Raw genomic sequence first — 27,767 nt, forward strand, 5'->3', positions numbered from 1 at the left:
GTCCTGGGCTCCTGCCGGAGGTTGGGATGGGATTCCCGTACTGGGCCCGGCCGGCACGAAGTTGCAGATGGTAACACGGCCCGGACTGGCCCAGCCCACCATCACCATGGAGTTCCCGTGGGAGGAAATTGATTGATTCGAGGACCGCTACGCGCGGGTGGCAGGAGCCAGTGGCTCGCTCCGTGCCGACCAGCCTACGAGTCTGGTTCGACCCCCTAGACTCGACGCTCGTCCCTCGCCCGGGTTTTTTTTCCCCTCTTTATCCGGGACTGACTTCTTTCAGTTGGTCCCGGCGGTAATAAGGTATACACGCGTGCCATGTACTGAGGCCTAGTGCCTCCAATCTCGTGTAAGTAGTATAGGGACGCACACTTACACACGCCACACGTGTAAGTAATACAGGGACACACTTACACGCGTGGTGTGTGTAAGTGTGCGTCCCTATACTACTCAATCAGGAATAATTAACTATTTTCCACTTTTACGAATGGTCATAAAGGATTTGCCATTAAACTCATATGTTATAGACACATGATGGTACACATGTCATAAATAGTGAGTGTTAAATCCGTAATTGTCACATCTTAAAAAAGGCAAATAGTTAAATGTAACACTCAATCATACTTACCCCATCCCATAAAAAATAAATATAGAATTGAATGTGTCTTATTTTAATATAGGACGTGACTACATATCTAGTGGTAATTGTTTTGTCTAAATCAACTACCACATCATCTATGAGAAACCCTATCCATCTATACTTGAAATAAAATCTTCTCTTAAATACTTATCCGATTTATGATTCGATTACACCGTTGTGTTCGTAACAATTAAATCTTTATAATAAAATCTCACATGGTTATATTTTGATGAAAAATTATAAATTACTTTATAATATATCTAAATTACTTTTAGATTTCACTAAATTACTTCTTAGACATATAAAAGTAAATTCAATAAAGCCTAAAAGTAATTTACATATATTATAGAAGTAACTTATAACAAAGAGAAAGTAACTTTAATGCATACTTTTTTCATTGTGGACGTGACTACACAGTTAGTGATAGCTGGTTTGTACTCCATCTAATGTCACATTTTAACTTGAAAAATGCAATAGTATGTATCTTTTTCTAATCCCTTTAATAAATTATATATTTTAAATCACATATTGTTTTTAAGATCTATTTGCATCATTGTACTCCACCCAAAATATGTGACAAAACGAGATTCATATTGATTAGGAAAACGTACGAATTACCCCCCCTCCGAACTATCATGGTCGTCTGAATTACCCCCCTGAATCACAAAACCGGACATTCTTCACCCCCAACTATGCAAACTGGACGAATTACCCCCCTCGACCCAATCGACAGTGGTTTTGGTCTACGTGGCGTACACGTGGCAGTCCAGTCAGCGTTTCTTTAATAAAAAATTATGGGGCCTGCCTATCTTACTCTTCTTCCTCTCTCTCTCTCTATTCTCTCTCTCTCGCTCGCTCTTTTCTCTCTCGCGCAGCGCGCACGGCGAGGACGAGCTCGGGGACGGGCGGTCGGTGTGGGCGGTCGGCGAGGTGAGGCGAGCGTGGCGGCGCGGAGGCGGACACATCGTTGATTCGATTGGCGAGGTGAGGACGGCGGCGCATGGGGGGCGGAGCCAGTTGTGGGTGGCGGAGCGGGCCCGAGGACGACGGCGGCCACCGGAGGCGGAGGCCAACCGGGTGCACGGGGACGCGCGGTGGCCGGTAGGCTCCCCCTCCTCGTTGTGGGCGCACGGGGACGCACGGGGACACCACCGCCACTGCAGCTCCTCCTCCGAGCCGTCGCGCCGCGCCCCATCCCACCTCCCCGTGCCAGGATCGGCGATGGAGACTGGCGGACGCGGTTCCACCGAGGACGCAGGCGTGAATGGCGACCGGGAATCCCGCTCCACCACCCCAGATCCAAATGCGAGCTCGGTGATGACACATGGAGCTTGGGTCGGCGGCCGCGCGTGCGTCGGCAGCAGCGGCGGCGGCCACGACAGCAACAATGCCGGCACACTAGTGCCAGCGCCGGTGCCGGCGTCGTCGTCGTCGGTGAGCGCGGGGAGGCCGAGCCGGCGGCCGCGGTGGTGGCGGATGTGGCTGCGCGAGAGCGAGGCGGTGGTGATGGAGTCGACGGAGCAGAGCTGGAGCTGTGATGACGCTTTCTCTCGTGGCCCAATCTTCTGGTGAGGGGGATAACTCTCGCTTTGATCGAGTGCGACGTTTGCGATGTGGCTACCAACCAGAACAAGTCCAGGACGCCTGCAATCGCTACACTACAAACGATGTCGTATCAACCGTGACGCGCGGTTGATGATCCCTGCAATGCAAACGAGAGAACACTGCAAGAACAAGATAAGATGCAATCTAAATATTGCGAATAGGTAATTAAGCACAAATGAATAGTTGCAATTGAAGTGGTAGATCTAATCGACCCAGCAAATCAACACACAAACTATTAGGGGCTCTGAATCTATAGTCCTTGACTAATCGAATGAAGACTAGAGACAAGGTGAATGGCACTTGGCAAAATTCAACTAAACAAAACCCAATTGTTTTTAAGGATGTACAAAGCTATTTATAGAGGAAAATAAAGCTAGGGTTAAGTGCTAATTCGTGGAGGTGGAGGGAGACACTTCCGAGATGGGCCTAGTCTATTACAAGGCCCAAGACCCAAGTTCGGTTTGAGCAACATCACTGTCTTGTTTTGGTGATTCCCGTTGACTCGAGATGAATTTGGACATGAGACCGAATGCGTTTGAAAGGTAGCGAGATAGCTTTCCACAAAGTCCAAGATCACCCAAATCGGAGTTGGCAAGAAGGCGCTAGGTCCGTTTGAAGTCAGTGCTGTCTCCGGAGGCCGAAATGGACTTGGACTTGGAATTATCATTGGAACGTGTGAAGTTATGTGCGTTTCCGACGAAGTGATGTCCTCATCATCCTCCCCTTCTTGAATTGGAGTCGTCCTCGACTCAATCCCATCTTCTTGATCGTGTTCACTCTGTCGTCCAGGGGTCATCCTTGGAGGTATCTCATCATGAAAAGCACCCTCATATTCCTGCAAAAGGTTAGTAACAGCGAGTAGCAAAGAATATAAAGTACTGGAAGCAGTAGCCAATGTGGGTATATGATCTTTGCAAAATAGAGGATAGCAACAAGAATCTAGCTCTTCTAGTGCACAAATATTATATTTAGAAGCTAACAAAGCACCCGTCAACTTAATTTCATTCTTTGTGGCACTTGGTTCTGTTGTACTAGGTGAAGCAAGATTCTTAGTAATAATCTGATTTTCACTTTTCGCTTTCTTTTCACATTCAAGACTTGCAAGATCATCTTTCAAAGCAGCGGCTGGAGTCATAGAATGCAAAACAACTCTTTTACCATCGAATATAAATTTATATGTATTAGTCCTACCATCAAAAACAACTTCTCTATCATATTGCCATGGTCGCCCCAAAATAACAGAACAAGCTTGCATATACACAACATCACATTCAATTTGATCATGGTAGGAGCCTATAGAAAAAGTATTTTAACTAAGCGGGTTACCTTCATCTTACCACATGTATTAAACCACTGAATATGATACGGATGTGGATGTGGATGGGTAGTCAAGCCAAGCTTCTTGACCATCTCTTCACTTGCTAAATTGTTGCAACTCCCGCTATCAATAATCACTTTGACGGTATGGCCTTTCACAAGAACTTTGCTTTGGAATAAATTGTGGCGTTGGTTTTGCTCTTCACACTTCTCTTTAGCACTAAGTGCTAGCTTGACAATTAGGCTAGGATACTGATCTAGCGACTCTGGATGCAAATGGACTTCCTCGATGTCATCGTTATCTTGTCCTCCTACATGGTCAGTGGCAACTAAAGCATATTCATCATCACAATCACTAGTAGAAGTATACTCACCATCATCATTCACAAATAGAGCTCGCTGATTTGGATAGTCGCGGGCAATGTGTCCAATGCCATGGCACCTATGACATGTAATATCACGGGTACGTCCAGTGGAAGCTACCGAAGTTGCACTCTTGGCTGGAGTCTGAACTGAAGCATTTTTGCTTGTTTCTTGAGCATGGGATGGCGTGGAGGTAGGTGGACGAACGGCCGTAGTAAATTGACGTGGTGTTGATTGTCGTGTGGAAGTAGCACCTGCAAAAGAACTCCTATGCTTGTTGCGTCCCTGCACTTCTCTTTCAGCTTTGCAAGCAAATTGGAATAATCTATTCACGGTATTGTATTCTTTGTATTCAAGAATACCCCGCATCTCCACCAAAATGATAACAATCCGGCCTAGGTGGGGTTGGCCGAGGCCCAACAAATTAAGGTTGCCTGGACTCAAACAGTTCTTAGGCACACTAACTTGGGGAAAGGCCCAATCTCCCTAAAAGACTAATCCAATAGGGGAAGGGTGGCTCTCCCTTTTAAGGTGTCTTTCTCCTCCCAAGCTAAGCAAGGTGGGATTATTCAGAGGCTCACACGGTCGCCGCCCGACTTTTGCGTCTTTGCCAGCGGATAATAGTGGAGGATGTCCTCATCATTCCCACCCTCTTAACAAGGGCCCAGCTCTGATACCAAATGATAAAGATCTGGCCCAGGTGGGGTTGGCCGAGGCCCAACAAATTAAGGTTGCCCAGACCCCAACAGTTCTTAGGCACACCCACTCGGGGAAAGGCCCAATCTCCCCTAAAAAAATAGTCCAATAGGGGAAGGGTGGCTCTCCCTTTTAAGGTGTCTTCCTTCTCCCAAGCTAAGCAAGGTAGGATTATTCAGAGGCTCATACGGTTAGCGCTCGACTTTTGCGTCTTTGCCAGTGGGTAATAGTAGAGGATGTCCTCATCAAGCTGGTGGACAGCATGATCAAGATGCTGTGCACCAATGGCGTCTGGTGGCTGGAGGACCTGCAGGACCTCCTCGCCTGCTACCTCTCGCTCAACGCCGCCGAGCACCACCGCACCATCGTCGCACTCTTCCGCCGCGTCATCCTCGTCTGAATCCACCTTAGCAGCAGAGGCTTCTTCCCAGCCAAAGGCTTCTTGCTGACGCGGTGCAGCCTCCTGCCGACCGCCCGTCCCCGCACTCGTCCTCGCCGTGCGCGCTGCGAGAGAGAGAGAGAGAGGAAGAAGAGTATTACATGCGGGACGCACAATTTTTAATTAAAAAAACACTGACTGTACTGCCACGTGTACGCCACGTAGACCAAAACCACCGTGGATTGGGTCGAGGGGGGTAATTCGTCCGGTTTGCATAGTTGGGGGTGAAGAATGTCTAGTTTTGTGGTTCAGGGGGGGTAATTCAGACGACCGCGATAGTTCGAGGGGGTAATTCATACTTTTTCCTATTGAATATATTCAAACATTTAATTAATTTAAAAGTAATTTATTACATGTTAGAAAGTAACTTCTATGTTATCAGGAAGTAACTATTACATCTTATACATGGTTAATTCTCATTAGTTATTCCATCAATGTTATTTACAATCCATCAAAGGTTTTATCTTCTTTTCTCTTTCTACATGAAAAACAAAAATGAAAGGAAAAAAAATCGGTAATTAAACATATTTATAGAGAGTTACTTCTTAACCATGCAAAAGTTACTTCCAATTAACATTGAAGTTACTTTTGAAAAACATTGAAGTTACTTTTAAAAATTGTTAAACTTACGTGTGTTGATCTGTGCTGATTAAATTTAATTTCTAGATAAAGTCATATTTTTATCCCTACAACGAATTTACTTCTAATGTTGTGACAAAGTTACTTCCGTTTTGTTTTAAGTTACTTTTATAATATATGTAAATTACTTTTAGACTTTATTGAATTTACTTTTATATGTCTAAAAAGTAATTTAGTCAAATCTAAAACTAACTTATATATATATGATAAAAGTAACTTATTTATATAATAAAAGTAATTAACAAATATAAATATTTTTTCATCGTAATATAATCATGTAATATCTTGTTGTGAAGATTTATCGTAACGAACACAATGGTATAATCGGATTATAGATCGGATAAGTAATTTGAGAGAAAACTTTATTTGAAGAGGAAAAAGACACCCACGTGGATGGACGCCACGATGACGTGCACGATTAGACGGCTCTGAGATGTGTCGCACTATACAGCTAAACCGAGAGCGCTCTCGAAATAGATTTCCCGTTTAATATAATGAATCTGATTGTCCAGATTCGTTGTACGTCCTAGATTTGATTTTTTTTATGGACTAGATTTGACTTTTTTATTACTGAGGGAGTATAATTTTGGATTTCCGCATTTTCCTAGAGCACACCACACCAGCAAGCCCGCCCGCAGCATACCTCCTACGCTTAGCGCTAGTAGAGATTAATGTTAAGGTAATAGCGATTAGCGTTAGCATGCCGATTTTTGGCAATTTTTTCATTGTATTTTATAATTAAATGTTTCATCTTAAATTTTAAAATATTCTATTGAAAATTTTCAATTCGAATGTTGAACTCAGATTTCAAAACATTCGTCTCAAAATTTAAAACTCTCAACTCAAAAATTCAAATCTGAGCTGAAAGTTTTCAAATCCAAGTTAAAAATTTCAAATATTGATTTAAAAGTTTTCAAATCTGAAATGGAAGTTTCAAATCTTGACTTAAAGTTTTCAATTCTGAGTTGAAAAGTTTTTAAATCTTGACCTGAAAGTCTTTAAATCTAAGTTTAAAACTTTTAAGTTAACTTAACTTAAAAGTTTTCAAATCTTAAGTTGAAGGTTTTTAAATCCGAGTTAAAAATTTTCAACAAGAGAAAAAGGAGATTGGATAAGGTGTGCGCTACTTATCTTGCTAGTGCATATGTGTTAAATAGGATTCCAGTTCCACTAGAGAGGTGCCAAAAAAAAATTAAAAACCCCATCTCCACATATCTCGCTCTCCATAAGTTGGGAGTCCTCCTTGTTTCTATCCACGGATCCGAACGCGAGCACGAGGAACTGTTGGTAGGAATGGGTGATTTTTTATATTGAAAAATCAGATTTCTTCTCTACCGAGCTCACTTATCAATTGTAGGGAATCAGTTTTAGGCATCCATTGGAAAAGACGACTATTTTCATGCATCAAATTCTGTTTAGGGTTCTCAAATTTTTTTTTTGAGGATATATTTTTTTAATATCTCTTGGTAACGTTCTAACCCCACTAGTTTCGTTCTACCTTGGCTCTTCCCTTGGACTTCATAGTTTGTCTTAGATTTCGTGAAGATAGCTTTAGCATTTTCCCTTCTAGGTGTATTCATGTTTTCTTTAAAAAAAATTCAAAATACTGGTGCGAAAACGATTTAGATTGATTTGCTCTAAGGATAGCAACTGAGCTAGGGCTTGTCACATATGGAGTCGCTGTACTAAGGCGACCTAAGAAATTCTGTTAAAAAGGATTCTTGGTATCCTGCAAGCATGGGGTATTTCATATGTTGGATGGAGGAGTAAGATTAGAGTCATCAATATCCTGTGAGGATTATACAAAAGGTTTACCATATTCACACATCCACGAACCCACCCCTAAACACGTGCTCAAATAGCCAGAGGTCGGCAGCAAATCTCAAAACCTCACTAAATCTATCTATTATATTATTAAAGGAATAGAAAAAAGAACCTCCACGTTCATTCTCATGGCCTAGAAATTCTCACATTAATCGGAGAAAAAGAAAAAGCAGAGTCCATATAGAAATACAATTTAGAAATAGCTGAAATTCAGAATTAAAAAATAAGGAATATTAGAAGAGGAGACTAGAGTCCATATAGAAATACAATTTAGAAATAGTTGAAATTCAGAATAGAAAAAGGAGCCTCCACGTTCACTCCCATAGTCTAAAAATTCTTACATTAATAGGAGAAAAAGAAAAAGCAGAGTCCATATAGAAATACAATTTAGAAAATAGCTAAAATTCGGAATTAGAAAATAAGGAATATTAGAAGTAAAGTATAGAGTCCATATAGAAATACAATTAGGAAATAATATAAATTTGGAATTAAAAATAAGGAATATTAGAAGTAGAGTACAGAGTCCATATATAAATACAATTAAGAAAAAAAATAGAAATCCGGAAATTAAAAAATAAGGAATATTAGAAGTAGAGTATAGAGTCCATATAGGAATTTAAAAACTAACTAAAATTTGGAATAAACATAATAAAATTAAAAGTAGAGTTTAGAGTCCATATAAAAATATAATTTACAAATAACTAAAATTCGAAATTAAGAAAAACATGGGAAGAAGAGTTTAAGGTCAGAGTACAATTTAGAAGTAAGTGAAATTCGAAATTAAAAATTAAAAAATATTGAAAGATGAGTTTAGAGTCCATATAGAAATACAATTAGAAATAATAAAAATTCAAAAATAAAATAAATAATATTGGAAGAAGAGCATAGAGTGTATATAGAGATACAATTTACAGAAAATTCGGAATAAAAAAAAGAAATATTAAAAGACGAGACTAGAGTCCATATATGAATATATATAATTTACAAATAACTAAAATTTGATATTAAAAAAAATTATTAACTAACACGTATATAAAATATAATATAAAAATTCATAAATAAAAATAAATAATATTGGAAGAAGAGCATAGAGTCTATATAGAAATACAATTTACAGAAAATTCAGAATAAAAAAAGAAATTAAAAGACGAGTCTAGAGTCCATATAGGAATATATATAATTTATAAATAACTAAAATTTGATAGTAAAAATAATTAATAACTAACATGTATATAAAATATAGGGGCAATTGTATTCTTGCTTCTACTTTGCAGTTTAATTGTGATTTTACCCCTAATTTTTAGGGTTTGTGATTTTACTCCTGCTTTTTTTTAAATGAAGCACCCGTTTACCCCTAGTTTTCACGGTAGTTTGATGGGCCCGGAATTTCCCAATAAAACGAAGAAAGAAAATGATATTATAGTTTGTGAATGACCATCCCTTGGTTCACTAAAAGGGCTAGCCAGTAACCACTTCTCTTGCTGGAACGATTTCCCCAAATCGAAAACCTAGCGACAAGCGGCGGCGGCGGCGACGCGCGCGGCAGGGAGGCGCGGCGGAGAAGGGCGGCGGTGTTGCGCGCGGGCAGGGAGGCGCTGGGGAGAGGAGCGGCATCGTCGCGCGCTAGGCGGACAGGCAGGAGGGCGCGGCGCGGCGTGCGCACGCGCAGGGAGGCGCGGCAGCCCCGCGGCCAGTGCGCAGGAGGGCGCGGAGCAGCGGGCGCACGCGCAGGGATCAAAACTTTTGTAATTCAGGGGGAGGAGGACACCTGCAGCTTCGTCTTCCTCCGTCAGTGCCTTCGCTACCGCCTCCTATTCGCAGAGGTGATTTGATCGATTCAGCTTGGAGTTGCATTGAGCCATTGGTTGGGGACGCTGATTTCATCTTCTTGATTGCGAATCGGGGATGGATGTGAATGTGATTTGCGGGTTTGTAGGCTGACTGGGAAGGTCGCCGTCATCACCGGCGGCGCCAGCGGCATCGGCAGGGCGACGGCGGAGGAGTTTATTGTCCCAAATAATGTGTTCTAATCATATGACGGAGATGCTGTACATATTGTCCCAAATAATGTGTTCTGTCATCTTTTTTAAATTGTGTCAAAATTATTGCTAAAATTCTGTCAAAACTATCCTAAATATAGTGTTCTGTCAACTTGTACAAAATTTGTCTAACATTTAGGTCCCATATTAAATACGCACAAATTTAACTTGAAACATGTCCGGTGTTCATGCCAAAATTATAGTAGAGGTATATTTGTCCATTCACTACACATTTAAAACCATTACATGAGGTAACATAGTAGGGGCAAGCAGCTGCTTCATTTAAAAAAGCAGGGGCAATATTACAAACCCTAAAAAAAAAAGGGGTAAAATCACAATTGAACTGTAAAGCGGGGTAAAATCACAATTGAACTGTAAAGCAAGGGTAAGAACACAATTACCCCTAAAATAAATATGATATGAATATTACACATTAGTAGTTTTGTAAAGTTATTGCAAAATTTAAAATTATATTGTTATTTTAATATATTTGAATAATATAATGAGAAAACATATATGCTATTACATGAGAGAAAATATAATGATGCTAACCACGCAATCTGCGCGGGCCACCATGCTAGTTCCTATTTAAAGCACAACTGCATGTTTGTAATATTTGTAGGCATCAAAATTTAAACCCCGATTAGGATGCATCCATAACTCCACACAACACGACTATTGATTCTTCAGTAAATTTCAAGTTTTGCTATAAGGCTAAATCATTGGTGCTTCTGAAAAGTAGATACTACTTCCGTTTTTTTAATAGATGGCGCCGTTGACATTTCTCACATGTTTGACCATTCGTCTTATTCAAAAATTTTATGCAAATATATAAGATATAAATCACACTTAAAGTATTATGAGTGATAAAATAACTCATAACAAAATAAATTATAATTACTTAAATTTTTTGAATAAGACGAATAGTCAAACACGTAAGAAAAAGTCTAACGGCGTCATCTATTAAAAAACGGAGGGAGTATTTGCTACGGTCAAGATTTTTGTTAGCGTATATATGCCACATGATGTTTGACCTAAGACATTACAAGCATTTAGTTCGTTGGGTCACAAAATGGTCAAATGCAAGCTCTAGCAGTACGACACTGTCTGTACCCTGCTCACCTGCTGGCTGCTGCAGTGCTGCTGCTGCTTCATGGAATGTTGGAGCTAGTTTAGTGGTAGTGAGCACCGAGGGGTACAAAATTACTCTCTTGCTTCTTATTACAACGGAGACATAATCACAAAAAATGTGTCTGTATACATATATTCTTGCAATCTTGCGAGCATCGCTCTATACACGCACGACGACCCAAAAGAAAGTGAAAAAGAAAAAACAAACAAAAACAAAACTGATGTACCGTGCGTGTTGTCAGCCAGCTATGAACACTAAGCTCTGCCTGACGGCCGGAACCGAGCAAATGAGCGAACCGAAGATCCCCGTCAGGCCGTAAGCGATGGCGCAGAAGGGCAGCGCTTCAGGCTCCTTGGCCGACAGCGCTGCTGTTCCCAGTCCATGAGCACTGCAACGTAAATGCAAACATTATTCATAGAGCATACTGCTGTATGTATGTATATATATGCAGCTTAACTTACTAAAAAAAGCAGCCAGCAGGTAGGTAAAAGTAAAGAAATTTGCTATCTCGTGGTATACCAAATCATTTTCGATCATTTGATCTAAATCGTTTCCGACCATTGGATCTAGTTATGTAGGATGGACATTGTTAGATCTAACGATCGGAAACGATTTGATACTGTGAACCCGTGAGGTATCGGTATCTCGAAATACTTTTTGTTGGACCGGAACAAATCTCAAAAGTAAAACTCAAAGGTATATATGTACCTGGAAGCCGTCCCTATTCCTCGCGCGATGGGGTCGTTGAGGCCAAGCTTGTCCATGGCTGCTTGCACAAAATTTGCGCCGATCAGCCCGGTGAGGACGACGACCGCAGCGGTTAGCGAAGAATTTACACCTGCATGCCCGGGACACACAAACTAAGTCATCCATACCATATATAATAAGCTAGCTGAGTACTCCATATTATATATCTAGCTGATCGACCAGCAAGAACAGAAATTGATTTCCAGCAATATAAGTATGTACTAGGTCCGTACCTTCAAAGAAAGACACGATGCTCAGAGCCAACGCCACGGTTATGCACCTCGGTAATATTGATATGGTCAGTGAAGGCTCTAGCCCTATCACCCGTCCTAGGATGGCAGTTGAGTATAACGAGAATGTTGATGCGATGGCAATTGATGTGAAAATTTCCGCTGCATGCCTCTTCACAAGCTGAGTTTTACCCACCGCAAAACATTATTAGTTGATTAGCCAACACACACCAGCAACAACAAACACAGAGCCTCAGGATATATATGAATCATCTCACACCATAACCATGCATGCTAACTGAGAATAATTCTGCAGAAACAGCAGCAAGCACTACCTTTCTCTGCTTGAACATTGAGAATGCAAACGATATGATGACTGAACCAAGAAATCCCATCAGGACGTCACCAGCTCCAGGATTAGATGGCGCCTTTGTGAGGTAATCACCTGGCAATTAAAACCAACTTATTTCAGAATTCACAACTTGATTAGAGCACTATTGATCAGGGTTTAGTTTACAACCTAGCACTGCATCAACTCCAGACCGGGAGAGATACCCATATGCTATTGCTGCCAAATCTGCAGAGAGTGCACAACAAATGATTGGGTGAAGCACTTTCTTGACACCAGATGGTATCCTGCCAAGTAATCAATAAGACCCATGTATGTTGTTAGAGAAATGGAGTAAACAAGGCAGCTGGTGGCTTCGTCAGATCTTACAGATTAAGTGTATACAAAAAGCATATGTATTTACCCAGAACCAACCATGTATCCCAGTACAGTTGAAGCGAGGAGGAAAGGAAGACATGTTCTTGCCGTGGTGCCAAGCGCTGTGGGGTTAACATACGCAACAGCAAACGATGCGACAAAGACAGCACCCCAGGCCCAGAATTCCAGCGTCGCGAACGGAGACGGCTTGCTCATCGGCTCAGCTGGTATAAGCTGTGTCTGGACAATCTTCCTCACGGTGAGTGCTGTGTATCCGGCCACCATGAGTGAAGCAAACCAGCCACCAACTGGGAAATGAAAACCAGATAACATCACACCATCGGTTTTTTCAGATTGAATGCAAATTAATCTGAAACCAAGGGCATGTTTAGATCCCACCCTAAAATTTTACACCCTGTCACATCGAACGTTTGAACACTTGCACGAAGTATTAAATATAGGCTAAAAAAATAACTAATTGCACAGATTGCCACTAATTTGCGAGACGAATCTTTTAAGTCTAATTGCTCTATGATTTGATAATGTGGTTTTACAGTAAACATTTGCTAATGACGGATTAATTAGACTTAATAAATTCGTCTCGCAGTTTACTGCCGGATTCTGTAATTAGTTTTTTTTATTAGTATCCAAACACCCTATTACGACACCCTATATAATATCCGATGTGACACGGTAAAACTTTACACCCCTGAATCTAAACACCCTCTAAGTAAAATTGTTGTGATTTATGAATGGGGCCAATCCACAATGCAAGTTGGTGTGGTAATATTTACTGCAAGTTAATTGATCAGCATATCAAATACGAAGTAGTAGAATGTAAAATCCGGAGGAAGCAGAGGCGGAGCAGATAAGCACGATGATCAGGAGGAAGAAAGAAGTAGCAGAATGCATGCAACGATAGGAGCGTAGTGATGTGCATACAAATGATGAGGAAGATCTTGAGGCCGGAAGCAGCCGGGACGTCCCTGACGGCGAGCGGCAGGACGACCAGGGAAGGGACGTAGAAGAGGGGCAGCCACCTCTGGATGAAGAGGGTGGCCGGCTCGAAGAAGTCCATGAACCCCTTGGCGAGCGCGGGCGCGAAGGCGTCGAGGACGACGAGGACGGAGAAGACGCAGAACATGCCGAAGAGGGCGCTGGGGAACTTGATGGACGCCGCCGCGAACGCCTGCTTCAGGAACTTGTCGGAGGCCAGCACGATCCCCAGCGACACCAGCAGGTGCGCGATCCCGACGAGCTATAAAATCCATACATAGCTCACGCATGTCAGTTCGATCGGCAGGTCATGCGAAATCGCGACGAGGCTGCGTGCATTTTGACTGATTGACGACTCACGCTGGGTAGGCCCGAGGGAGAGGTGGCGCCCGCGCCTCCTCCTCCTCCTCCGGCGGCGGCGGCGGCGTGGATCGGGGCGATGAGGCGGTGGCGAGGATTGGCGGGAGCCATGGAGATTGCCGCCGCTTGGCGGGAGGAGGAGGAGGAGGAGGAGGGGTTGCGTCGGCATCGGCGGGGAGGAAGCGTGCGGAGGCGGGGCGGCGACGTGGCGGTGGCGGAGGGCGAAAGGCGGCAGCGATGGCTGCTGCGTAGCGAGGCAATCATGCAGGGGGAGGATGATGATGAGGTCGCTGCCATCTCTTCTCTTCTCTTCTCTTCTTCTCCTTCTCCTTTGGCCAGCGAGAGAGCAGTGGCAGTGACAGTGGATGAGAAGGGAGCTGGGAGCAGTGGCAGAGGCCAGGTGGAAGAGAGGAGGGCGGCAGAGGGATGCAAGTGTGGCCAGAAAATTGGGATGATTTGGGGATTGGGATTGTTGGGCTACCACGCGCCAGCATATCGTCGTTGCTTTTAGGCGTGGGTATTCGATTCGGTTTACACTAGTATGGTCTATGTTTGGTAAAACTTTAACATTGAAGAAAAGTAAACTGAAATTATGATTGGAAAAAATCTATCTATCTATCTATCTATTAAATTAAATTATTAAAACAGCCTTAAAATTAAAGGAGACACCGTATTTATTGTGCAGGCTAAAAATTCCCACATTAATCGAAGAAAAAGAAAAATATCTAAACCATTGGATCATAATAGATCTAGATTTTAGCGGTAAGATTTAATCAGAGTTTCGCAAAGTATATACACAACAATAAAAACCGGACAAAAGGTAATATCAAGTCAGAACCGGTTTAGAAGTTCAAAAGTCGAAAAGGTTTATTACACGTATTCCAATAGCTCTTATGGAATTGGAAGCTTTTACAGACTACTACTCCTGTCACATGACATAAAAATACTACTACGAAACGCTATAATACACGGATTCACATGCAATAGCTTTTCTAGAGATTCCTATGGCCAAAACTTTTACAGCAAAAACTTTTACAGATTACTACTACTATTCACCGAACCGGCTGATTCCTATGCTGATCGGATTCGCATCCAATAAATACCAAGCAATCCCACAGCTAACACTACGAGAGGTGTGTGGCTTTTTGACATTTTATTAGGTCATAATATATGAAGTTGACGTAATTTCAAACGTCAAAAAGCCACCGTCATAAATTTAGTATGTGACGTTTGTACATCTATTGTCACAAGCATATGACATTGCTTTATTATCACAAAATCCTGGGGCTTGCCACGTGGCAGCTGACTTGGCAGTTGACATGGTTGAAAAAAAAAGTCACAAAATAAGATTCGGCTTGCTAAAGCCCATGTAGCTCACGGGCTACAAAATTTTTTTTTCTGGGGTTGTTTCTAGCTGGCCCAGTATATTATTTGCTTCTTTTTAATGAGTGCAGCCTGTACAAATTTTCAGCCCACACCAATTCGGCCCATATGATTTTTCTAGCCCGCACAATTCAGCCCATATGATTTTTTCAACCCCTACAATTTAGCCCATATATTTTTCCAGCCCATATAATTTTTTCAGCCCACACAACTCATCTGATTTTTTCAGCCCATACAATTCAGCCCAGATACAATATTTCAGTACATACAAAATCAGATTCAAATGAATTAACATTCCACAAATGATTGCAATATCAAATGCATTTCACATTTCACAAGTCTTAAAATTCAATATCAGTACATCCATCCACTGGCAGTGAATTGATTGGCCAATATCTGATTGAACATAGAGAGATTTTAATGAACAATTCCGCAGAATATGAAGAATGAGAAGAATTGAAAATACAACTAACTCGTTTGTTTTGAAACAAACCATTCCCTCAAGCTAGCTAGCAACATTGAAAAACTAACACAACTTGCACTGTACTTATGAAGTGCATGCATCGTATCGATCACCAGATTATGCTAAAGAGATCCATCAAGCAAGGATGCATTTAGAAAACATTCAGATTAAAATCAGTTATGATCTGTAGTTCAACTGCTAAAACTTTTATTGAGGTCAACAGGTTACAGGTAGCGAATGACTCAGAACCAACCAATCCAATGGGCCAATCCGTGATGAAAGAAAAGGTGGCAACCGTAGATCTTTATATTAGATGAGGTCTTATACTTGTGTGATACTGGAATATCAGTTCAAGCTATTTTCTGCTAGCTATGTCATAATAAGGTGTGAGATTTGGGTACCTGTTACACTTTTTTTTAATAGCAGCCCAAAATCTTTATATCATCAGCAGATTGATCCTTGTACACATAAGGACCACTTAGGTACCACGAACCTGCAGCTGAATGATAATATTCTTCAACACATCATTGATTTGCTTGCTCAGAAACGGAAGAAAAAGTCAAGGGGGACAACATAAGAGCAATCAGACAACAATATCAAGAAAAACAGTAGTTACCTTTTTGTATTTGTGAAATTTAAAGAACTACTACTATGCTGGACCATGCCAATCAAGGTTGAAAATAGCAAGCCAATATGAAGGCAAAATTAATTAGATTCATGGAATGCAATTTGGTTGCACGCTCCTAGCGCAGAGGTCGGGAACACTGCTTCAAAAAAATGTCTCTAAAGAAAGATGCATCATTTTTTTTAATATATCTGTATTTGGATCCACTCAATCCAAATTTTAAGAGATCCAAACAATTAAATTTAAATTTCTCATTTCGCCAGCATGTATTTTCATGAAAAAATTACATATGTAATTTAGGGATATACATATGTAATTTTTATGACTTATATTATAAATACATTAAAATTATATATATAATTTAGAGACTTACATGTGTAATTTTAGAACTTATATTGTAAATATACTAAAATTACATTTGTAACTACCACGTAACTACATTGTAATTATAGTGTAATTACATTTATAACTACCATGTAACTACCACGTAACTATAGTGTAATTACATTTGTAACTACCACGTAACTACAATTTAGCTACATAGTAATTACATTTGTAACTACGATGTAAGTACCACGTAACTATAGTGTAATTACATTTGTAACTTTAACATGATATATATTTTACTAATAGACTGGTGCATTATGAAATATTTTGCAACCCATATGTGTATTATTGGGTTCGTTCATATGGAGGTCCATTAGATAGTTACTATAGTTGTTTATTAATATACGTTGGATTCTAATCTAATGATCGATAAATCCGTGTGATATGGGCTGTGAAATCTGTCGAAAGACAGCTAGCTAGTCCCATCTCTAGCACTACGAAATACTTTCCCCACTACAATTACAATAATGGATAATAATATATATCTCCGTCTAAAAAAAGATAAACCCTGGTTTCCGTGCCAAACACTTGACCGTCCGTCTTATTTGGAAAAATTATGAAAAAAATTTAAAAAGACAAGTCACGCATAAAATATTAAACATGTTTTATCATCTAACATAAATAAAAATACGAATTATAAAAAAATTTCATACAGTCAAAGTTGTACACGAAAAATGGAGTACTTCCGTACTACTCCCTCCGTCCCATAATATAAGGAATTTTAAGTTTTTAATTGCAGCGTTTGACCACTCGTTTTATTCAATTTTTTTTTTGCAAATATAAAAAACGAAAAGTTGTGCTTAAAATAATGTAGATAATAAAGTAAGTCATAAATAAAATAAATAATAATTTTAAAAAAATTTAAATAAAACGAGTGGTCAAACGTTACAAATAAAAACTCAAAATCCCTATTATGAGAAGGAGGGAGTAATATAAAAATGAGTTGCACGGGAATCCCTAACGAGCGACTGGTCGCGCGACCAGTCCGCTCCTACTACAGCTGCTGCTACTGCTCTTCTACTAGTAGTACTACTACTCCTACTCCTGCTGCTGCTGCTACTCTGCTCCTGCTACTGCTACTGGCGCGCGCTGCTGCTGCTGCTACTACAGTAGTAGTACTACTACAACAATACTACTACGATGTGTATAGTGTGTATATACGTATGTATATACTTTATATACACTTTGTATACACATATATATAAACTTTATATTAATAAAATACAAAGTTTATATATGTGTATACAAAGTATATATATACGTATATAAAAAAATTATGTGTACTAAAAAAATACTTTACATACGCGTATACAAACTTTGCATACGAATATATAAACTTTACATACACGTATACAAACTTTGTATGTATATATTAAAAACCGAGAAAAAAACACGAATACATACTTTGTATGTGTACAAATACAAAATTTAGTATACATACGAATATAAACTTTGCATATGTACATCTTAAGAAAACCGGAAAAGGAAGAGAAAAAAACCGGAAAACCAAAACACAAAACAGAAAGAGAACCGAAAAAAGGGAAGAGAAACAAAAAAAAACCAAAACAGAAAGAGAACCCAAAAAAACGGAAGAGAAACAAAAAAAACCAAAACAGAAAAACCGAAAAAAAAAGACTCACGCGCGGGCGCCGTTCGCCGCCTCCTTCGCGTGCGACACGTGTCCAGTTGTGCAGGGGAGGGCGCGCGCGACTGGTCGCCGATTAGCTTTTTCGAAGTTGCACCCCTCCAATCCTAAAGGTGAAATCACCCCATCTCATCTCATTCGTCCATCTGCCATCACATCTAATCTCATCAGGTCCGGGCGCCCTAGTGGTTCGAGAATTTTTTTTAAAAGTAATATGATTTTAATGGAAAATCGCAAAACTATAGGTCAGTTAGGCGAAATCGCAAGTTTAGCACCCTATCGAACAACCGTGGTTCGACAAGGTACCTATCGAACAACCACAGTTCGATAGGGGTACCTGTCGAACTGCGGTAGTTCGACAGGTGATTAAAATAATTAAAAAAAAGAGAAAAATCACTGTTGCACACTGTTCACAATACCCTATCGAACTAAGGCAGTTCGATATGTGCCTGCGAGCACTGTAGCATCACTGTAGCACGCTGTTCACGCAACCCTATCGAACTTTGGCTGTTCGATATGTCCCTGACTAGCATTGTAGTGATACTGTTCATGTAATTTTTTATTTGTTTTTGGACCACCTACCCTGTCGAACTCACGTAGTTCGACATGTACCTGTCGAACTGTGGTTGTTCGATAGGTATCCCTGTCGAACCGCGGTTGTTCGACAGGGTGCTAAACTTGCGATTTTGCCTAACTGACCTATAGTTTTGCGATTTTCCATTAAAATCATATTGCTTTTAAAAAAAATTCGTGGTTCGACGACCCTATCCTCCCCACCGCTCGCACTCCTGTCGCGATGACTCCGCCTTTGCCCCCGCGCGCTGCGATGACTCCGCCTCCTCCCGTCCCCACGCGATGACTACGCCCCCAAGCGCTACTCGCTCCCTCCTCCCATCCCCGCGCTACACCTCGCTCCGCGCTTCCTCGCTTCTTCCCGTCGTCGCGACCATGGTCTGCCCCCACCGGCACCGGGGTGGTTCCCCCTTTCCACTGGAGCCCTGCCTGGACTACCCCGACGGCGCCGGGGTGGTATGCCCTTTCCCTGGACTAGCTGCGGCACACGCCATTCTGGTCTGCGACTCTCCTCCTCTGAAGTCACTTTGATCCCCTTCACAAGCCTGAGCAACCCATGTGAAGGACGACGCCTCCGGCTACATCGCCTCCAAGCCGTCGACTGCGGCCGGTATACTGGAGGTGATGAGGAGACCAGAGGATAGGTTTGTGGTGATTTCTTCCCAGGTGAAAAAGAAGAATCCCCTTTATATATACTCCATTAGGTTTGGTTTGCTTCCATTACTGGCGCACCGAGACATGATATTTTGATTTTCTCAAGCACCTACTTTTGGTTCGACTGGATGAGGCAATTAGCCAAACAATAGCAGTGGTAGGGATGCAAGCCATGATAGCCATGGAGGCAAGCCTATACCTCTCTGTCTCTTTTATATCATTATATATTTGTCTGATAGAGTGTACGTTAGATTCATCTACAACTCGCACATAGGGGGAATCATTTGATCTCCGTGTTGATAATTTTGTTTTATTTGACTCTATTGTTGAGATGTATTAGGCCATGGTAGGATTATTGTATATAAAATATGTAGTAATCCATGGTCAACTCTAGGTCCGCAACTTATTTTTATGCGTGACAAACACAGGAATTTCTCTGGCTTTTCTGATCCGAATATCTTAAGGATATCAAGGCATGAAACTTTATCTCGATAAATTTCTTGGTTGGTGTGTATGTTAGTAATCATCGTACTTTACATGTGAAAGTACCAACATTCAGGTTCGTTCAAAATAAGAAAATGCTAATTTCACCATGAATCAGAAAATTAATGTTTGGTATTTGTTTGTTAATGGCTATGTAGGTTTAGTGGACTAATGGTATTTCTATTAGAATTATTCAGAAGAGTAAATTTCTTGGTGGTAAATTCAGGCTAATTGCAATGTACTGCTTTCTAACCTCTAATAATAATTTTTCCCAGTTCCGCCTCAACTGTTGCATATTTACTTACTTAGCTTCTTATCCTGAATGGATGTTTTGGTTTTTAGGGAGCAGCATTTGATCCTCCTACAATTGGATCTTCAAAAACAATTGTTAGGAGAGTACATACCCAGACCTTTCTCAGCTTTGTAATGGTCTAAATACTAAATTTGTTGTTTTTTGGTTCCTCTGTTTCATATTGCAGGCTATTTCATTGCTGCAGCCCACTACTCTTCTAGCTCTGCCGACAACCACACCTACAAGAGCTACAACTGAAGCATCACATAGGGCAGATGAGGCATCACATGTCTGGCTTGGATTCAATTTGATGTTGCACTTTGTATAACTATATGCAGTTTCAGTTTCATCTTCTGTTTCTACCACCTTGCAATGTGAGTAAATCAATGTTATATTAACTTGAACCGAAATTTTGATGTTACAGAAATTAAATAAATCTCATCTACTATAAAGATTTTTAGTGGCCATGTTTAATGAAATCATGAGGTAAGTACATATTCATGTTTTTTTAGAAAACTAGAGCTTCACATAGACAGATACCTAATTTGTTGTCACTGGTAAGCATGTTGTCGTTAGAGGATTTTACAGTTTTCTGAAGTTTGTAATTAATTCGGTTCCTTTTTAATGGGTTTCTCATTGAAATCGAGAGGGAAAGAACCAAACAAGCAAACAATTGAAATTAAAAGTAAGCTTGTTTTCTGCTTCACTTCATCTTTTATATTTCTATGGTAAAATCCAGCCATGTAGATAAGTAAGAAAACATATATATGAACATGTATTTTCTATTTCTACAGTTGACCTAAAAAGTAAGCTTCTTTTCTATTTATACAGTAAAATTTGGCAATGACAGATCATGAAGATAACATATGAATATGCCATTTCGTACCAAAATTTGGATATAATCTGGAACCGGCGATTCACATGGCTGTATAGCAAATCACTGTTTTATAACAAATCCAATATGAACTAACTTCCAACAGTGGGAATACTTACAGAGGAGAATAGAGAAGTGATGCCTTGTACTAGAATTGTCAAACAATAATAGCCGGCAACGATTTAAGTGTAAACTTCTTAATAGTCATGGCATTTCAGCTACAGTAGGGAATATTTAGACACAGGCATTGGCTATTTAATTATCTTTTGGCCTTGATTTGGCATATTGATGAGAATTCTTTATTTTGTTTTATGGTGGCACTCTTGAATCATTATGTATAGATATTGAGCTTGCATATACAGGGACTAGGAGGATTCTACATTATAGGGAACCATCTTTGCCAGGTGTTCAACAAGTTTAGTGATAGGACCCTATATGGCTTACATATATTCAAAGACATTATAGTGAACCATCTTTGGATAGGGCTTCGCGTGAAGTTTGTGTCATATGGTGTACTGATGCACAAGAGTGTCTTGCATTTGCAATTCTATACCATAATCGTGCTCCACGACATAGCCGTTCATTCTGATTACTTTCAATGGATAATGTACGAAGCCCTACAATGCAAAATTGTGCCACGACAGGTACTATTATTTTTTGTCTGACATTTGATTTGTTTGCTACCTTTATTTTACTTGCAGAAAATTTTTATTGGCCTATAGAAATACTCAACTGTAGTGTGTGTATTAAAAAGTGATTTTACGAGACTTGTTGCTGGGCAGCTGACTCTCATTTTTCATTTCTGACCATACCCTCTTCATGCCTTACTTGCTGCTCTTTATTTTGTTGGGTTAGGACTACTGCTTGACGTTCCTAATATGACTGCCACTTATCTATATCTTTTGTTGTCTAAAAATTGATAACCTTTTGAAGGCTAAGAAAGAGCTCAATACATCTGTGTTTTCATTCCACTGAATGATGCTATTCTATAAGACAAGTTATGGTCTCTAACTGGCTCCCTGATTTTAACAGTTAAACCCTCTCGATAGGTATTCCAAATCTCTCTGTACATATCGAGTATATGATTATAGCGCTACCAAATATTGGCCCATCCCCATCATCACTTGATCAGGCAGAAGCTAGCTGTCGAGCTCTCCATAAGGGTACAAATCTAATATATCCTGTTGATCATGTATTTGCCTCAGATTGAACCTTTCAGTAGGTGTAGAAGTTAGAGTACCATTGACCACATGTCATGTTTTTTACTGTTTTTTCGTTTGTATTGTATAGATTATGCGAATTGAAAGCAGATGCAGAATGTTTTACATAGGTAACTATGTGCTTTGCTATTAATATGGTCTGTCAGTCTGAAGATTAAATCAATTGAGATGGATCAACTAATGGCCTTGTTGCCTGTTTTTAAGTTGTATATTACACGGACATGGATGGTTTCAGTTCAACACAGAAGTAATTGATAAATGGAGCTTCGATTTTTCTATTATAAACAGTGCATGTCATGGCTTCTTTTTTCTGTTGATGTACTTTTGGCTTTAGTAAAACCTGCACCTATTGACTGATGGTAATTTGATATCTGCAATAACTGCATCTTGCCGTTCCAGAAAATTGTGCCAAACTAGGTCTCTGTAGCTTTCTCTTGGCCCATGTTTGCCTCTTTTTGTTGACGTTACGTCGCAGTTATTATATGAATTGGTTGATTGAGTAAAGATTTTTTTTAGATAATGATTGAGTAAAGATGTTATATACTTTTAATGGTTTGTTATTCAGCACAGATAGTTGTATATTTTTATTGCCTTAAGAGGGAATACCAATAGATAGAAATTGCAGCAAAGAGTCCTTGCAAAGATATGGCTCTTACTAGATGATAGGTATGTTTTATGGTGGGCTGTTGTTTTCAGATGTTACAATTTGCATACATGAATGTCGAAGAGTCACTTTGCTGATGAATAAATGGAGAAGAAATAGTGAGTTTAGAATTGATTCTTTTGTTTTACCGAATTGTATTTTGTGAACTGTTTATGACAAGATAATGAAAATGGTCACGGACAAAGATGAAAGTAATGAATTCTGTACTCCTATGTCCACATCCAAGCTCTGATCTATAATTGTTGGCTTCCAAAAAGTAGCAACATCGCAATGTATAAATTGTGCTTAGCAATTTTGTACCCTCTAAATATTTTTATCTTTGTTGGTCAGAAAGTAGTGATTCAACAGAGTGGTTTTATAGAGATAACCATTCAGATTATGGAGTGCATTACATTAAAAAAGATTGCATAGATTTTTCTTCATTTGTTAATTCTATTGTCAAAACATCTGCACGATAACTAGTGCACTGAATGTCTTGTCGTCTTTGCATGTTGCGTGTTACATCGTGAAAGCAAAGCTTGAATAATACTAGTAATCGTGCAAGTGCAAGGCACGTCATGCAAATATAAATTAACTTGAGATTAGCATATCACCGATATTACAACAACAATAAGTTTATTAAATTTAAAGTATACGATTCATTTCACATCAAATAAAGAATAAATAAACTTATATTCAAGCCATGTTTCATTGAAATACAAAAGCATAAGATAAAATAATACAAGGTCCTCCTTGTATGAATTAAGGATTAGACAGAAAAAAAAACCTCAGGGTTCAAGAGAATGTGGAAAACGGAGATAAAAGACACTTTGATCATCCGATGCTACTGGTCATAAAAAAATTGTGCTTACATTTGTATAAGAAATGGTCACTTATATGTGAATGTGTGATCCTCAACTTCTCCTAGAAGTTTTAAATAAAGTAGAGTTGCAGATATATATTATGATCCTTTGAACCTGACAAAACAGCATAGCATGGTCAATCAGCTTTGTTAGAAAATACAAAAACCCTGCAATATTTCTAGAAAAAGAACAGCTAACTTGTAACTCCAAGTAGCATATATTGCAACCTGCTCTTAGAATAGCTTTCTTTTTTTAAAAAAAAACTTACACTTAATGATACTTAGCCAATGTAATCCCAAGCTTACTGGCAGTGAATCGCTAGGCCAATATCTGATTGAACATAGAGAGATTTTAACGAACAATTCCGCAGAATATGAAGAATGAGAAGAATTGAAGATACAACTAACTCGTTTGTTTTGAAACAAACCATTCCCTCAAGCTAGCTAGCAACATTGAAAAACTAACACAACTTGCACTGTACTTATGAAGTGCATGCATCGTATCGATCACCAGATTATGCTAAAGAGATCCATCAAGCAAGGATGCATTTAGAAAACATTCAGATTAAAATCAGTTATGATCTGTAGTTCAACTGCTAAAACTTTTATTGAGGTCAACAGGTTACAGGTAGCGAATAACTCAGAACCAATCCAATGGGCCAATCCGTGATAAAAGAAAAGGTGGCAACAGTAGATCTTTATATTAGATGAGGTCTTATACTTGTGTGATACTGGAATATCAATTCAAGCTATTTTCTGCTAGCTATGTCATAATAAGGTGTGAGATTTGGGTACCTGCTACACTTTTTTTTAATAGTAGCCCAAAATCTTTATATCATCAGCAGATTGATCCTTGTACACATAAGGACCACTTAGGTACCACGAACCTGCAGCACAATGATAATATTCTTCAACACATCATTGATTTGCTTGATCAGGGATGTAAGAAAAATTCAAGGGGGACAACATAAGAGCAATCAGACAACAATATCAAGAAAAACAGTAGTTACCTTTTTGTATTTGTGAAATTTAAAGAACTACTACTATGCCGGACCATGCCAATCAAGGTTGAAAATAACAAGCCAATATGAAGGCAAAATTAATTAGATTCATGGAATGCAATTCGGTTGCACGCTCCTAGCACGGAGGTCGGGAACACAACACACCTTGTGCTTCAATAAAATGTCTCTAAAGAAAGATGCATCATTTCTTTTAATATATCTGTCTTTGGATCCACTCAAACCAAATTTTAAGAGATTGGTCCTTGGGCAGGTTCATTGTGAGGCAATCTAAGCCTTGGTAATGAAAAGATAAACACTCAAATTCCTGGACCAGAGAAATGGATCAATTTTCATAGTCAGAATTAGAATTGTTCCATGCCAAGTTTAGTTCATCTAATAGGTACTACTCAAATATAGGTCTTTGCCCTTGCTTGACCAGTGAACCGTTATCTTATAAAATAGTAAAAACTAAAAGTAAAGAAATAATTGCACGTATGGATATTACCTTCATGTTGTGCTTACGGAGTATATGAAATTAGATACATCAACTAGAGACCAATCAATGCTAAATAAAAGAACAAAATCTCCTCGACCAACATCCTGGATAGATATGGAGACATGTTGATCATCTATATTAAGGAGTTCATGTGGTCCTGCTCCTCTGCCTCTGTCTGAAGTTTGGGTAGCCTGAAACAATGGAATTGTTAAAACTAAACACTAGACAGTCTAATTAGTTGACTAACAGTTGTCGTACTGATTAGTTCGCCAATTCCCCTTGACCTTTGTCAAATGCACCTTCATATGCACAACAATTTACTCACATAGAAATTCCATTGAATATCTTGCAAATGAATGAAATTGTGAATCTAACACTACAGCTAATGATTTCTAGAGGAAAAGCATACTCACTGAATAAACGAACCCTTTTTTTTCTTGAGAGCAAGCATAATGTACCTTGTTTGTGTGGATATGTTGTTTAACCAAAAGGAGCTCCAAGACACCATTGTCTAGAGCCTCCATATTATCTAGAGCACTATAAACAAAATATGCTAGCTGTGTACTGTTTAGCAGTCCCAAGTCACATAAACCAAGCTACTAGGAATAAATCATAATTGAGCTTAATCATTGATTTTCTACTTTTGTGGAGTATGGAACAAAACTACAAATAAATAACAAAACCATTCCTTGATATGTCTATATGTACATATCACGAAACATAATGTATATACATGAATATTCACCAAATGAAGTCATATCCACGCTGTTTTGTGTAGTGAGCTTAATCAAGTAGCTCTTGGGGATTAGCACCGGATCAATAGGGCATGTTGAACTGTTAGTCGATACAGTAGTTAGATGCACACAAACCACCACATGACCACTCACGGGTGAAACATAATAAAGAACCTTAGGATTATACCTGACCGTTTAGGTTCCTATTCTTCTTGACCTGGCGAAGAAATATTTCAGCTCCTGCACTTTTCTATTGCAGCATGTACGGAGATAAATCAAATTGATTGCTGCATATAATTTATTATAGAATTTGTCATGTTAATTCAGAGTGCAAGGGAAACAATACCTTAGAGGTAAGCACTGTCACCGTCTGAAGTAGCTAGAAGGCTCTCAGAATACATGATCGTGTTGTAGTGTCTAGAGATTATTTCGGGTAAACACTCTACATAATCTTTCTACAAGCCTTTGCATTAGCATTGGACATGTATCTTTTTCTAATTACTCTGATTTCTAATCCTTTAACCAAAGTCTCCCATGTGTATAGCATAGTTCAGTTAATCAGTTGGTGCAAATAACATGGAGCCATCACAATTTCGTCATCAGTTGGTTGCAAACTGTAATGCCTGAAAAAAGATTGACCAAGAACATTAACAACAATATTTAGCTTCTGACAAAGTTTTCTCTCCACACAGCAAGTGTAACAACAGCAGGAAAAAAGTAATTTTCTTAATAAAACTCGCAGGAATATCAAGCGACGGAGGGTGCGCAGGTGTTGGCGGACAGGACGACACAACCGGCGTTGGGGCAGTGGAGGAGGATCTGACGACGACGGCTGCATGGCAGCGACGGTGGCCGTCGCGAGATTGATGGCAGCGCGGAGAGAGGATATCGGCGAGGCGAAGGACGACGCGGTGGGTGATGGGGAGGCGGACGCGGCGGCGGTGGACAGGACGGCGCGACATGTGTTAGGGATCGAGAGCTGGACCACCGTTGCCGAGTTCACCCCGTCGGCGGATCTGACGACGACTGTTGAGCCGGCGAAGGGGACTCGGGGATGGTGACCGCCGCGGGATTGATGGTGGCGCTGAGAGAGGAGATCGGCGAGGCAATGGCGGGCAATGGCGGGTGATGGGGAGGAGGAGGACGCGACGGCGGTGGGTGAGGAGGAGGACAACGCGGAGGCGGTGTGGAGGAGGCAATGCAGCAGCGGTGAGTGTGAAGGAGGACGACGCGGAGGCGATGGGGAGGAGGCGATGCAGTGGCGGTGGGTGGGGAGGAGGAGGACACGGCGACGGTGGCAGGTCAGGGAGATTCGGCGGCGCGGGGGTGTGGCAGGAAGGGGTTCGAGAGCGGTAGTAGCGAGTACCGCGGGCGAAGTCTTCGTGCGGTGATGGGAGCGAAAATCACGGTGGAGATAGGATGGAGTTGCGGAAATACTTCCCATCTAGCGTCCGATCACGGCGAAACTTCGGACGCCTCATCATTTCCTCCCCCATTTGAATCACCTTTTTAATGTTACATGCTAATACCTCCTCATCTCTTTATCATGTTAGAAACTCAGGATGCAACTTTTGTGCAAGTATATATGCATACGTAAGTTGAATGTAATCTTTAAAATCATTTTTCTCCAAAACTACTCATTCAGTCTATGATCCGTTTATTTCAGTGTATTCGTTTCAATTAAATCTTTACAATAAAG

The 27,767-nt window shown here is 40.2% G+C and overlaps 1 protein-coding gene and 3 long non-coding RNA genes across 18 annotated transcripts; 2 read left to right on the plus strand and 2 right to left on the minus strand.

Moving 5' to 3' along the window:
• Window positions 1-9,003: 9,003 nt before the first annotated feature.
• On the plus strand, window positions 9,004-9,685 carry LOC107281399 (uncharacterized). Its single transcript, XR_001546728.3, has 2 exons — window positions 9,004-9,346; window positions 9,460-9,685. It is a non-coding gene; the product is annotated as an uncharacterized lncRNA (long non-coding RNA).
• Window positions 9,686-10,758: 1,073 nt separating this feature from the next.
• On the minus strand, window positions 10,759-14,100 carry LOC4324032 (plastidal glycolate/glycerate translocator 1, chloroplastic). The gene is made up of 8 exons (XM_015773000.3): window positions 13,734-14,100; window positions 13,320-13,635; window positions 12,424-12,685; window positions 12,192-12,307; window positions 12,007-12,116; window positions 11,675-11,852; window positions 11,403-11,532; window positions 10,759-11,082 (listed from the first exon to the last, which is right to left on the minus strand). Exons 1-8 carry the CDS (start codon window positions 14,028-14,030, stop codon window positions 10,932-10,934), a joined length of 1,560 nt encoding a protein of 519 aa, XP_015628486.1. The 5' UTR covers window positions 14,031-14,100; the 3' UTR covers window positions 10,759-10,931.
• Window positions 14,101-19,034: 4,934 nt separating this feature from the next.
• LOC107279866 (uncharacterized) lies at window positions 19,035-27,733 on the plus strand. Of its 9 annotated transcripts, XR_010742080.1 has the most exons (4): window positions 19,035-20,612; window positions 21,475-21,756; window positions 22,145-22,275; window positions 22,403-23,191. It is a non-coding gene; the product is annotated as an uncharacterized lncRNA (long non-coding RNA). The 9 variants fall into 9 exon arrangements; XR_010742074.1 differs by adding an exon at window positions 26,811-27,733 and having other exon boundaries at window positions 19,035-22,275; window positions 22,403-22,442; XR_010742078.1 differs by lacking the exon at window positions 22,403-23,191 and adding an exon at window positions 26,811-27,733 and having other exon boundaries at window positions 19,035-21,756; window positions 22,162-22,275.
• Window positions 23,638-27,473, minus strand: LOC4324034 (uncharacterized). Of its 7 annotated transcripts, none has more exons than XR_003242777.2 (5): window positions 26,415-27,473; window positions 26,256-26,318; window positions 24,633-25,525; window positions 24,107-24,168; window positions 23,638-23,952 (listed from the first exon to the last, which is right to left on the minus strand). It is a non-coding gene; the product is annotated as an uncharacterized lncRNA (long non-coding RNA). The 7 variants fall into 7 exon arrangements; XR_003242778.2 differs by having other exon boundaries at window positions 24,633-26,168; XR_010742082.1 differs by having other exon boundaries at window positions 26,080-26,318; window positions 26,415-26,715.
• Window positions 27,734-27,767: the final 34 nt, after the last annotated feature.

This window comes from Oryza sativa, chromosome 1 (assembly GCF_034140825.1).
Source record: "Oryza sativa Japonica Group chromosome 1, ASM3414082v1".
In the NCBI taxonomy this organism is placed as follows: Eukaryota; Viridiplantae; Streptophyta; class Magnoliopsida; order Poales; family Poaceae; genus Oryza; species Oryza sativa.